The 14253-nt window shown below is 40.9% G+C and overlaps 1 protein-coding gene across 1 annotated transcript in view; it reads right to left on the bottom strand.

The window, feature by feature from the left end:
- Positions 1-3631: 3631 nt before the first annotated feature.
- Positions 3632-14253, bottom strand: part of LOC126170695 (inter-alpha-trypsin inhibitor heavy chain H4-like) — a 198662-nt gene continuing 188040 nt past the window's right edge. The window contains exons 12-13 of the mRNA XM_049920747.1: positions 10512-10604; positions 3632-4050 (exon numbers count right to left, since the gene is read on the bottom strand). Coding sequence (XP_049776704.1) covers positions 4007-4050; positions 10512-10604 — 137 coding nt within the window. The 3' untranslated portion in view covers positions 3632-4006. The remainder of the gene's footprint in view (positions 4051-10511; positions 10605-14253) is intronic.

Genomic DNA, 14253 nt, shown 5'->3' with positions numbered 1-14253 from the left:
TCCGGCAATGGAGTGGAATTTCCGCCGGTTTTCGAGTTGCTGATTGGAACGTTTAACCACGGCCACTGTCGTGGGGGCGGGAATGTTCTGTGTTCGGTTTTTGTACGGGTGCTCTTGTTGGTAGTCGTCTCTCGCCTTTCGGTCGAGGACGTCGAAGCAACCAGCCAACGGCTCCGGTACGGCAGATCGTGTTCTGGGAGTCAAGAAGTCGGTTTGGTAATGTATGTCCGCAGCACCGGCAGATAGGGATTTTCCTAGGTGACAATCAGAGCTCAGCAGAGTGCGCCTGTTCGTCTTTTTTTTCCTAACTTTGTTCTGTCTTGGGTAGCAGCAATTAATGGTGGGTTGGGTATGTGTTTTCTCTAAGAATTGAGTTGCTAGGAATTGGCTGCACATACCACTTCGTCATAATCCTCACAATCTAGTTTAGGGACAACTTCAATTTCACAGCGTTTGTTTAAGTATCCAATTAGAGCCAATTTGATATATTGTTAATGTTTCATGTGTTGTTGTTTATTATTTTGTGTTTAGTCTTAATAAATCATATTGTTATTTTGGACAGAACTTTCATTCTGTTAATAGATAGAGCAACCCCATCATTCCTCACTATGTTAATGAAACCTTCGTTTAATTAACTTATTTAACAAATTAAATTATTGCAGGTGCCAAACTCTCTTCTACTCCACTGGCAGGGTTGATTAGAGTCAGTTCGCGTATTTTTTTTATCCTTGTGCAACAGGAAAAGTTGGAGTTAGAAAAGGGGGGGCTTAGAGCATCATGTACGTATGTAAATTCTCTAAGAATTGAGTGTTAAAAACACTGCTAGCCCCGGCACCTCGCAAGAAGACTTATCACTTATAATCTGAAGGCAGCCTGCACTTGAAGACAGCTCATAATTTGGTTCTGGAAATAAACCAGTAGGCTGACTTGAAGAAGAAACAACAACTTGGCGTCTAGAGGAACCATTACTTGCAGAAGACTCAGTAGCTTTGCAAAGAGAAGAATCTATATTTGAAAAAGCCATAACATTAGTGTTCCTGTCCAAAGGAATATCAGTGACCTCAGCTGCAGTATAGTCTTCATCGGTAAACACGATAGAGTACACAGGTAATATTCCGTACTTTCTGAAGCCATCGTCGTTGGGACGGTTGCACGAAGAAACTTTTCACCAAAGAGTGCCCTTGTTGGAACTGTGTAATAGTTCTTCTTCGATTATTGCGAAGAAGTTTTCCACAAGCTTGTGTGTAGAAGATTTTAACAGGAGACATGAATGCCGTAGTCAAAGGTTGGTGCCTGTGGATACAGTGTGGGAGGAAGCGCACAACAGTTGTGTGATTTTCTCAGGACTTATCTGTGAATCCTATGTTCTTATTATAGGTGGAGTGACCATCTAAGATTAGTATAACTAGATCTCGAGCAGTAGTTTTTGGATGTTTTAAAAATGTTGAAACTAATCAAAAAAATTTACGCTGGAAAATTACAAAAGGAGGAATGATATTTCCTCCTGCACAGATGCACACTACAAAAGTCGACAACCGACCTCTACTAGGTGAAGTTGTGCCTCCGACTTGTCTTCCTTTGAGTGTAAACACTTTTCTGTTCTTGGACTGAACTGTCAGAAAACCGGTTTCATCTACGTTATGAATACGATGAGCGGGATGAAATCTTTTATCTTGCAATGTTTTAAGGGTATAAAAAAAACTTGTCTAAATTCACCTTATTAAACTCTTGTGCTCTAGTCACAGAATTTGATTCTGGCTTCCTAAGATCAATATTACGATGCCGTCCTCTAAAGCACGCCTCCCAGTCTTTGCCTGTCATTTAAGACTCTTTGTTGATACGATGTGGGGTTTGTTAGGCTCTGCCAACCGGAATGGTAATCGCCGCAGGTCATTTCCTTTTCAAAAATGTAATAAAGAATTTCTTGCTCTTGTGCTTCACTGAACACTGTTCATAAGCTGCCCATAACCTTTCAACTGCCAATTGCATCTGTATTTTTATCTGGAACTCTTCGTTTTATCGTGTTATGTGGAATATTGAATGTTTTTGGTGCTGCTGAAAAAGGTATGTTATCATTCTCACTACTTCAGTTGCCTTTTACGTCGCAGCAGGGTCGCATGTTCGGTGCTGTGTTTTGTGGATGTATTTTCTTGTCAAAACTTTTGTAAGCCCTTGAAGAAGATCAGAATAGTGTATATTAGTTTTCCGTATAACACGATTTGTAATGTTTTAATTTCAGTTGTTGTACTGTGCATAAAATATGAAATTAGCTACTAGTCGTCATTGGGAAAAACAGACTGAAAATGAATTGTCAGGAATAGTGACCAGCCGTCGGGAAAGGTGGTCAAAAAAGTGTCCCGTGATATCATAAAAATCTGTTGCTCTACACAAAAGTGAAGCAACTGAAGTAATATGAGTGACTTACCTTACATTAAAAGGTCAGGAAAGATAAAAGTGTTCACAGAACACTTTGTCAGTGTCATTGACAACACTAATGGTGTCGATTGCAGCTACTCTGGCCACTTCTCGGTAGGTAGAAGCGCTGCTGATAACATCATATAAACAGTGGCCACTTTTCCCAACCTGACCACTTTACCCTTCTTTCCCCTACAAGTGCTGCACCTAAAACACCTATTTGGAACTGTATACAGGCCCTTCTTCGACATTATCTAATCTTCAGAGAATCGATTTTTGAAAGTAAGTCTAAACTGAACAGTGATTTTTCATCTCAATATATATAAAATAACTTTTTTTGTTGACTTTTCATTTCGTTTAGAAAGAGTTTTTTAAAATTGTGGTGCTTTTTTTCAGTACATAAAATAAATATTTCCTAATAAGTAAATTTCAATTGTGTACTTACCTCATTACCACTGCGAGCACTTCCGGAGGAGAAATGCTGTTCCACATCTTGATTTCTTTATGATGCAATTGAATTCATAAAATTGACAGTAAATTGTTTCTGATATCCTGGAAAAATTAACAAACTTTGTATGGTCCTCTCGGAAGCTTTTCATATAATCTTACTGAAGGCACCAAATTTAAATCAGCCTTGCAAGTGAGGATGTACGCAACACTTTCTACGTCGGCGCTGGTTGTTTTTGTGAAAGCTATAGAATTGAACGAGGCTGCTAACATCAATATTACCAGTACTACTGCTCGTCTGCACAGAATTGGACTGCAGTATTTTCGGCGTGTCTGCCGTCTCGGTGGACGTGGTCGGTCGATGTTCTACCGGCCCGCAGAGACGCCGGTCCGGCTAAATCGTTGTTGTGGAGAAGGACCCTAAAGTTGTGAGGACGGATCGTGAGTTGTGCTTGGGTAGCTCAGTTGCCCGAGGGATGCAAAGGCCCTGGCTGGTCCGGAACACAATTTTAATCTTCCAGGAAGTTGTATATCAGCACACGCCCCGCTGCAGTGTGAAAAAACATTCTTTCTGGGAACATCTCCCGGCTGTGGCTTAGCTACTTCACCGAAGTATCCTTTCTTCAAGGAGTGCTAGTATCGCAAGTTCTGTGGGAGAACTTCCGTAATGTCTGTAAGGTAGGAGATGAGGTACTGGCGGAAGTAAAGCTGTGAGGTCTTGACTCGGGTTGTTCAGTTGGTGGAACACGCCGTCGCAAAACAGAAAGGATTTTATCTGTCAGAGAGTTCCACACAGAACTTTATTTACCATATAACTCCGTAACTGAAGAATTAGCAGTGTCCAGAACATGTACTGAGACGTACACTTTCCATTGCGGTTTATAAAGAAAGACAGTTGGGTTTACTTTACACAGTAAGAATATGTTTGATTATGAGCACGAATAATTGTATGTAACGTTAACTATAATGCTGATACTTAGTTGATTCATCAGTAAGCAATGCGAACACACAGGCAGACTGATGTACCACGGAAGACACTTGCTATACTTCACGTTGCAGCTCCTTGTTGCAAATTCCCGCTGCACTCAGTGCTGGTGTGTGGATGGTTACCTTCTTCGCCAGGGCGCTTACAAACTACATCATCTTAATTAAACACGAGCACAATTAGGACTGCAACAACCATGGAAACTGGAAAGAAACAAGAAGTAAATTATTAACTGACATTTTATCGGTATCTATGTATAATGCGGTTAGCTTCTAAGCCATCGTATTTAATAACACCATATCATCTGCAAACATTTTGTTCCATTTAGAAGTACTTATCTACTTGCTTAATGCATAAGGAATGGCGTATTTTCCTCAAAACTTGTGGTATGTGCTGTAGTAGTCTAAAGTATCAGCATCAAACTAAAGTATCAGTATCAAACTATCATTTACAGTTTTCTTCCTGTTCTGCAAAATAATTTTGTTTTTTGACTAAACCATGGTTTTTCGGTAGACGTAAATTTGTTAGCCTGAAAAACAGTTATCATGTAATTTGATGACTTAAATGTGTTGTATTTTTCATTCACATCATCTCTCCAGTTCCGATATGTGACTAGTTGCCATAAATACTCAGAATCATCTTATTAACTACTTCTTTGTATCCTGATTAGTCTTAATAATGAACATAAGTAGCTACAGGTTACACCGAGTCTTGGTTCAGTGACTTAAATTTGTTTTTAATTAGATATTTCTGTAAACATGTTGTCTGCTGCACTAGCTATCCCAGTTGGAAAGTTTACACTTGCAATTAAAATGAATAATTATATTAGTGGCCGCAATAAAATCTTACTTGAAAAGTTTAAAAAATGTGCTAAATTTATGACCACCACTATTTCTTTGTTTGTTTGTTTTTTTTTTTTTTTACTGTTTTTACTGTTATAGCTTTAAAATGGTTTGTGAATATATCAAAATTTTCTGAAACTGCTTAGCGTAAAACTTTTGAAATTCTAGCTCCATACAAATGCTTTCAGACGTTTCTCTGAGGAATACTGACTAATATTAATGTTCTTAAATGTGTGATAACTTCTGCTGAATGTTGCATCAACTTTTTTCTCCATGTTTGCTGTACAGCTGTGAGATGCCAAATAAATCCTGTAACACTTAAAATACACTGCCGAATAAAATGCAACACCGCAGGGCTGTGTACAGTGTTAGTGATTTGTTTATCACGGTGATTGACTATCAGGTGACACCCAGGAGGCCTATTTGTGCACCGTTTTGTCTCTGGAGGCTGTAACTATACTGGGTTGGAAGTGAACTGTGGTTGCAACATTAATTATGGGGTACAATCATTCCCCACCGGCATGTACGCACTCCTGTTGAAAAGCTTTAGCCATCTGAATGGGGCCGCACTATGGGCCTGTTGGAAGCTGGATGGACGAATCGCCGGACTGCTGCACATGTTGAGCACAGTGTATCGGAGGCGTGTCGCTGCTTTCAACAGTGGCTGGACGTCCGCATAGTACTGACGCACGTAAAGGTCGATGCACTGTGCGAGCAGCGGTGGCCGATAAAAATCACCTAAAGGCGAAATCTGTGCACATGCTGCACCCGCTATTTCATTAGGTACCATTGGAAACCGTTTACTTCAAGCAGTGTTTGGATCATGTGTACATCTGGCCAGGCTACCACTGACGCTACGACACTGCGCCTACTCTGGCGTCCGGAGAGAGTTTGTCTTCAGTATTGAGCGTTGGTTGTGTCTGTGTGCGAGTAACGACCCTACACGTGTATGAGGCAAACCTGATGAGCTGACCATTCCAGAGTGCAATCGTCCGCAATACACAGGTCCCACCCCAGACTTCACTGTAGCGGGCCATCAGTCCCAACGCACAGTCACATTTGGCATTTCTGCCTGGTGAAATAAGTAGTGCCACCTACAATGCAGGGGAATTTATGCCCGAGTTACTGCCATGTACTTTTCCAGCAGGATAATACACGTCCACTGTAATATATTGATTATTTCTTGCTACTGTAGCGTTAACTTGAAGCTGTGAGAAAGGAGGATAGGAGTTCCAAGGCGCGGAAGCAGAGACTATGTTGAGGGCAGACGAAACTAGGAGAGATATTGTTACGTGATGTAATCCGTAAGGGGAGAGCCTTACGGAAATGCACACGCCCCCAGAAGCGGTCCCAGGGCGTTAGTTACTCTTCAAGGAATTAACATGTAACTTCGTATGTCGTCTAGACGCTGTGGTAGGTTGCCACCGTAGAACTTTGTAACCAACAGGAACGTACTAGCGTATAAAGCCAGCTTGATACCAGCCCTGAGAACAGCAACGTCAGTAGGCCCACAAGGGTTAGAAAGAGAGCAAAGAGAGCGGAAACACCAAAAACTGTTGACCCAGCAGTCCCTACTCCGGGGAGCCCGAGGGGCGGGCCTAAATGACGTATGACAATAATGTTGCATGCCTTATTTGACAGATCAGTTACGTTTTCCTTTCAGTATTGAAAGTAAACCTTCACCAAATATGTTTTTCTAAATCTCAAAATGGCATAAACGTGAGTCTGTCTGTCCTCAAACAATCTTCTGGGATAATTCGTGGAATCGGTATTGATTCGCATGTTCCTACCTTTATCTGGAACAAGAACTTATTTTCTCCCAGGTCGACATCAACCAGTGGTTTCATTCTACACCATATAAACTTGTAAAATAGATATACGGGAACATAAACGCACATACTTACTCACTACACGCAGAGTAGCTCCAGATCGTATTAAAAGTGAAAAAGGTAGGTACAGATCGTGAATGATTATTGCAAACTTGTCATCATGTAAAAAAAAAAGAAAAAAAGTAACTCCTACTGACAAACACACAAATGCAAGACCAACAAACTAACACAAAATGACCGTAACACAAGACCGGCACTAACACTGCAGTGACTTGTAGGATGAGGGAGATTTCTGCCCATTATGAGAGCTACCAATTCTGTAATGGATGGCTTAATTACAACAACAGGTCTCAAACAGATGACGCTAGTATCCGTAACAACGACGTCTCCATCTGCTGTAGGATTGGCTGTGGAACCACCACGCTTCCTTCCTTACTTTCATGCTTACCATCTTATTTTCTACTCTCATTGAAGACTTTAGTTTATAAATTTCTATCTGCACAACTTTTTCGTTAAATTCAAAAACTAAAAAGATTCCGCAATGCAGAAAACATCTGAGAGAGGCTGGCACAACTCCATGCTGTGGGACATGGTCAACGACGAACTGAGACGCATGTGTGGTCTGGCTGGGAGACCAATATAACCCATACTATTGCTTAGACACTGCAAAAATAAATAAATAAATAAATAAATAAACATCGGCAGCAGTGAAAAAAATTGATAGTCATTCCTTTGTAATTCACTAAAATAGATTCATCTGATATCACAAGACTATGTCTTCTATACTACTGGCCATTAAAATTGCTACACCAAGAAGAAATGCACATGATTAAACGGGTATTCATTGTACAAATATATTATACTAGCACTGACATGTGATTACATTTTCATGCAATTTGGGTGCATAGATACTGAGAAATCGGTACCCAGAACAGCCACCTCTGGCCGTAATAACGGCCTTGATACGCCTCGGCATTGAGTCAAACAGAGCTTGGAAGGCGTGCACAGGTACAGCTGCCCATGCAGCTTCAACACGATACCACAGATCATCAAGAGTAGTGACTGGCGTATTGTGACGAGCCAGCTGCTCGGCCACCATTGACCAGACGTTTCCAATTGGTGAGAGATCAGGAGAATGTGCTGGCTAGGGCAGCAGTCGAACATTTTCTGTATGCAGAAAGCCCATTACAGGACCTGCAACATGCGGTCGTGCATTATCCTGCTGAAATGTAGGGTTTCCCAGGGATCGAATGAAGGGTAGAGCCACGGGTCGTAACACATCTGAAATGTTATGTCCACTGTTCAAAGTGCCATCAATGCGAACAAGAGGTGACCGAGACGTGTAACCAATGGCACCCCATACCATCACGCCGGCTGATACGCCAGTATGGCGATGACGAATACACCCTTCCAATGTGCGTTCACAGCGATGTCGCCAAACACGGATGCGACCATCATGATGCTTTAAACAGAACCTGGATTCATCTGAATAATTGACGTTTTGCCATTCGTGCACCCAGGTTCGTCGTTGAGTACACCATCGCAGGCGCTCCTGTGTGTGATGCAGCGTCAAGGGTAACCGCAGCCATGGTCTCCGAGTTGATAGTCCATGCTGCTGCAAACGTCGTCGAACTGTTCGTGCAGATGGTTGTTGTCTTGCAAACGTCCCCATCTGTTAACTCTGGGATCGAGACGTGGCTGCACGATCCGTTACAGCCATGCGGATAAGATGCCTGTCATCTCGACTGCTAGTGATACGAGGCCGTTGGAATCCAGCACGGCGTTCCGAATTACCCTCCTGAACCCACCGATTCCATATTCTGCTAACAGTCATTGGATCTCGACCAACGCAAGCAGCAATGTCGCAATACGATAAAACTGCAAATGCGATAGGCTACAATCCGACAAACAACGTTTCACCAGGCAACGCCGGTCAACTGCACTGCTGTTTGTGTATGAGAAATCGGTTGGAAACTCTCCTCATGTCAGCACGTTGTAGGTGTCACCACCGGCGCCAACCTTGTGTGAATGCTCTGAAAAGCTAATCATTTGCATATCACAGCATCTTCTTCCTTTCGGTTAAATTTCGCGTCTTTAGCACGTCTTCTTCGTGATGTAGCAATTTTAATGGCCAATAGTGTGTATGAATCGAGACACAAGTTTGGAGTGAATCATAACTTACGCACAGAACTACAAAGGTTTTGTTAAAAAAAAGAAGCAGTACACGAATATATCTATCACATACATACACATACAGTTTGTGTTACTCTGTACAGTTAGGAGCAAAGGTTTCATTAACTTTTCATAAATGTTCAATTTGCCCTGAACCAAATGCACGACAAACATAAACCCAATAGCCAAACCCATCCCCGACTTTTGCAAGTGTGTCTGTATTAACTGCATCCAGAACTGATCTCGCAATGCGTCGTCGAATTCACGTACCGTGAGATCCGGTGAGTTTTGTAATACAATAAAAAATGTTTCCTCGTTCTCTAAAGTCTTTAAGTTACAGTCTTTCGAAATAGGCAGTCTGACCTACACATTGTATTTCTGCTTTCCGAAGAAGCCTGGAAATAGATAGCGTTAAAAATCTTGAACTTAAACTGTAGGAAACCTCAAATTTTTCAGTATCGAACAAAATCATACAAAAAAGGGGGCGCACTTATGACTTGCATTTACTTGCTCTGATTTCTCCCAGAACAAGAGGAAGTAACTTATTTTATCTGCTTCTGTCAGTGGCAAAGGTATCTGAACTAGAGAGAGTAACATAGTTTGTCTCGTTCCGTCAGTGGCAAATGTTCCAGAACGACAAACAGTAACATTTTTTTTGTTTTTCTCCTTCCGTCGGCGACAAATGTAAAAGAACAAAAGGAAGTAAGAGATCTTGTTTTTCTCCTTCCGCCGGTGACAATTGTACCAGAGTAAGAGGGAGTAACATATTTTGTTTTTCTATTTACGTTAATGACAAATGTTTCATAAAAAGAGGGAGTAACGTATTTCGATTTTATCCTTCCGTCCGTGACAAATATAACAGAACACGAGGGAGTAGCACATTTTGTTTTTCTTCTTCCGGCTGTGACATATACCTAAGAACAAGAGTCAAAATAAAATATATATATATATTTTTCTCCTACTGTCAATGACAAGTGTACCAGCACAATAGAGAGTAACATACGTAGTTTCTCTCGTTCTGTCGGTGGCAAATGAAAATTAGTCAGCAGAACAGATAGTCGTAGTAGGTTCCTGCTCAAGCGACCGCCTAATATACATCAAAATAAATATAAATAAAAAGATATTAAGAGGACACTACAAGAATGAAAGTAAGCTGGTGTTGTAACCTCGCAGACGGGGAAGGTGCTGGCGAATGTATCAAAACCGTATGAACTTTGCTTCCATTCCAATGTTGACAGAGCTCGTTGATAAGAAATGTTCTTACACGCGTGTGTCAGAGCAGTGGTGCTCTGACCTTTTGAAATATGAAACTTTGTGACCACTTTGTTCTTGCGTTAAAACCGATCCGACTCGAACCACATTTGGTAAAAAACGAGCGAGCCTGCAAGCGAATTTTGCCATGGATAAAAATACTGTAAAATTCGAGAAATACAACTTACGCGAAGGCAATCTTTTAGTTTCGATGCCTAAGGTTAAATTCGCCCCAAACGTCTCTCTTCATTCATACAGAATAACTAGCTTTTGGCAATTGCATAAATCATTTTGAAACTTCTTGTGTGTACTTATGCAGAAAATGTATGCTAATTCGTTTAATGAAATGAAATTGAAGCCTTCAAACTTTTGATATTTCACTGAATATAAATCAGAGAGCTGGGCATGTAGAAACTTGAACCTCAGAACTTTTAATATTTGAGTAAATAGAAATCAGAGAGCTGGGCCCGGAGAAGCTTTAATCTGTGAGCTTATAATATTTGAGTAAATATAAACCAGAGAGATTGGCCTGCAGGGGCATTATGCTGAGAGCATTTGCACAAAACTCACCTGCTTGCAGCCACTTCGGCGCGGAGTGGAGTGGCACCGACGAATGGTCAAAGTCCAACGGCCCTGCCCACAGTGTCACCCGACCGTCGTCCGCTGCAAAAAGAAGCCTTGTCTCGCAATGAAATCTCACAATGAAATTTGACACTGTCAGACCTGAGCGAGCCATCTATTTGAAATGCGCTCTTGTATTCACGAAAGCCTTATTGCATTGGTTAATATACTACACTTTCCGAGTTTTGACTCTAATAAGTCATCACCTCAATTAGAATATAGAAAATGCAAAATTACCTTTACTATCTCCGTATCTCCATCTTTATACAGATGGTTGCGGGACCTCGGCTGTTCAGTACAGAATTTAAAATCAAAACACCTTTCAGCCATCTAAACTTACGGGTTGTTATTTTATTCGTCAAATCGTTTCGGCAATATATTACGCCATCTTCAGACCCATTGACTAACCTGTGGAAAGGTTCCTATCTGTGGCACAGTCAAAATAGGGGCCAGCATTCAGTGAATGGTATCCGTAGATTTTTACTCGACACAGGGATTACTTCAATTATCAGAATAGATGATGACTGAAGTCATAGATGTATCAAGCAAAAATCTACGGATACCAGTCATTGAGTGCTGGCCCCTATTTTCACTGGACCAGAGATGGGACTCTTCCTACAAATCAGTCAGCGGGTCTGAAGATGATGCAACACATCGCTGAAACTGGTTGCTCAACAAAATAACAATTTGGAAATTTAGACGCCAGAAGGGTGTTTTGACTTGACATTCTGTACTGTTAATATAGTTGTTATGTAAATGAGATTTTATTTTTGCACAGAAATTAAACAGTAGTATTTTAACAATAGCCTTTTTTTGCTTCCAGTTTTCCTCATTCGATTTTAATGATTCTGTCCGCTCATAATATTGACTCTTACTATAACGACACATCGCCATTTGATAATGAACTGACTATGTTTCTACTGTTGATGATAATAATTATGATATGTCGCAATTGTTTCTTTTTAAAAGCTTTTTCTGTATGGAATCGTTCTGTTTTGTAGTTAGAGGAAACGCTATTGATGGCAAAATCCATGAATTTACTAGTAAAACCACTGCTCTCTACAAAAAATACGCTGCTATCAATCCGTGCAAAAATACTCTTCTTTCTTCGCTGAAAATGGACTTACCTTAAATTATGATCAATAGAAATGCCGCTCACAGAGGTTTAAAGGAAAATTCAATACCGGATCACTAAGAAGATTAGAGAAAGCTATGAAGGATTGTAAAGCAATGCGTTCGTAATGCCATAATCAGGCACGCATGCTCCTCTGTGTGTAGCGGTATGAAACCCGCAATTCTGTGGAGGAATCTCCACAACTTAGGTATTGGAAAGACGAAATCAGAAACTTTTAGGTCTTAGCCGACGAACTGAATTTCTTCTTGCACCAGTCAACCGCCATGCTTCCAAAAACTGACGCCTGCGGATATACCTGATTACACAACTAAGAGCGACACTTTCCATCTAAAACGCATTACAATAAATGCAATAAGAAAAGCGATAATGAGAACCTATTCTGAAGCGATATGCAATGACGGTATGAGCATATCCAGGATCAAGTATATTGCAGGTAGCTTAATATATGTTTTACACACATATTTTATTTTCCTCTAGAAAATGGAACATATCCCACTCCATGGGAAATAAGCATATTCCGACGTATCATTGAGAAGGAAAATCCGCAATGGCTTTGTGATTACCGACCAGTTTGCATACTATGTCCAAAGACCTGGAATATATTGTTCAGAAGCAAATTATCGTCATTTAAGCAAATTCAACTTATGTGACAAATATCACACCAGGTTTCGTAACCATCTTAGTAGAAACACTGCATTAATTAAAGCAACTGATGTTTTGAAATATGCCATGGACAAACGCGATGCCACAATCCTGACTCTACTAGACTTCAGCAAAGCATTTGGTACTGTCAAATTTGACACATTTTTCACAAATATGCGACATATAAATTTTTCAGACAGTGTGCTGAAGTCGTTTGAAAGCTACGTGAAAAACAGACAATAGTATATGTTTGTGGAAATGGGCAGTCATCCAGGAATCAGGAGTGGGCCTACTTTTGTTTTCATTGTGTGTCAAAGATATCTTGTCGGTTGTAGCCTCTTGTAAATATGCGAAGAACTCCAGCCTCACCTATGTGTCACACATGGAAATATCAAGAGTTCGACCGTCCAATTAATGATGATCTGCCTTCAGTGGCAAAATGATCGCAAAACCTAGGCCTTAAATGAAAATAATTCCTAAGTAATATTAGTATCCTATCAGAAATTAATAAGCTCAGAATTCCACTAACTATTGTTTCCTAGTCTTCTTGAAGGTATTCCAATGCTTCATCAGAAAACAATTAAGAACTTTGTGTAAACTTGGACGAGCATTTCACCTGGACGGAAAACACTTACGCTTGGCTCTATGCACTCCAAAACTTTCGAGGCATCTTTCAATAGAATGTGGATTGTAAACTTGCTTAGTCACTTGTTCTGCCGAACCTGCACTATGGTGATGTGATCCAGCACGGCATGAACAATGAAAACAGTATATGCTTAGAACTAATCATGACTGTATGTGTGCGCTACATCTGCAACATTCGCCTATGTCAGTCATAGTTCGGTTGCTTTTGGCAGAACAAGATACGTGACTATAATACGTCGCCATTCCGTTATACAGCTGATGGTTGTCCATATTCGCAACTATGAATACATTTCATGTATACCACACGTTGTGTCTACTTCATCTCGTCCCTAGCACGCAAGCATTCTAGTACCTCACACCAAAGGTTCAATACCCTCTATCTAAACACAAGATCACTTATCTATATAAGTATCCTAGCTGCGCCCTTTCATAAAACAAAAACATTCGGAAACTACATATCTTTCACTGCCATCCGCCTCTGTAACAAGTAACCCCGAACATTTCAATGTCAATGGCTTTTAAGAAGAAGCTGAAGCATTTTGCCTGTCACCCTCATAACGTTTCCCCAAAAATCAACCCACTGTGTATCGCCAATTTTCCCCTTGCCAAACATCAGAGTCAGTGTTTCTCGCAGTTACGCTTTTTTATGCTTCCTTTAACAGTAAATCACACCGCTTTTGTTCCCTTATATTCGTTAATTGTGTATTATCACGTTACTGCCTCCAACCTTCTTCTGCCATTCTTATGTCCATTACTGCTAGCGCTCAATCTGTAAACCTACATACCGGAATTTATCTTCATTGTTGTGCTTATGTTGAAAGAATGTAAACTGTAATTTCTCTATGTTGTATTAGATCTAACTTAGAACATGTTATACGTACACTGAAGAGCCAAAAAACTGGTACAGGTACCTGGCAAATACCGTGTAGGGCCCAAGTGAGCACGCAGAGGTGCCGCAAGACAACGTGGCATGGAATCGACTAATGTCTGAAGCAGTACTGGAGGGAACTGGCACCATGAATCCTGAAAGGCAGTCCTGAAATCCGTCAGAGTACGAGGGGGTTGAGTCTCTTCTAAACAGCACGTTGCAAAGCATCCCAGGTAAGCTCAATCATGTTCACGTCTGGGGAGTTTGGTAGCCAGCGGAAGTGTTTAAACTCAGAAGAGTGTTCCTGAAGTCAATATGTAGCAATTCTGGATGTGTGGGGTGTCGCATTGTCCTGCTGGAATTGCCCAAGTCCGTCGGAATGCACAATGGACATGAATGGA

Source organism: Schistocerca cancellata, chromosome 1 (assembly GCF_023864275.1).
Source record: "Schistocerca cancellata isolate TAMUIC-IGC-003103 chromosome 1, iqSchCanc2.1, whole genome shotgun sequence".
Taxonomy (NCBI): Eukaryota; Metazoa; Arthropoda; class Insecta; order Orthoptera; family Acrididae; genus Schistocerca; species Schistocerca cancellata.
This window is presented reverse-complemented; position numbering and strand designations above follow the sequence as displayed.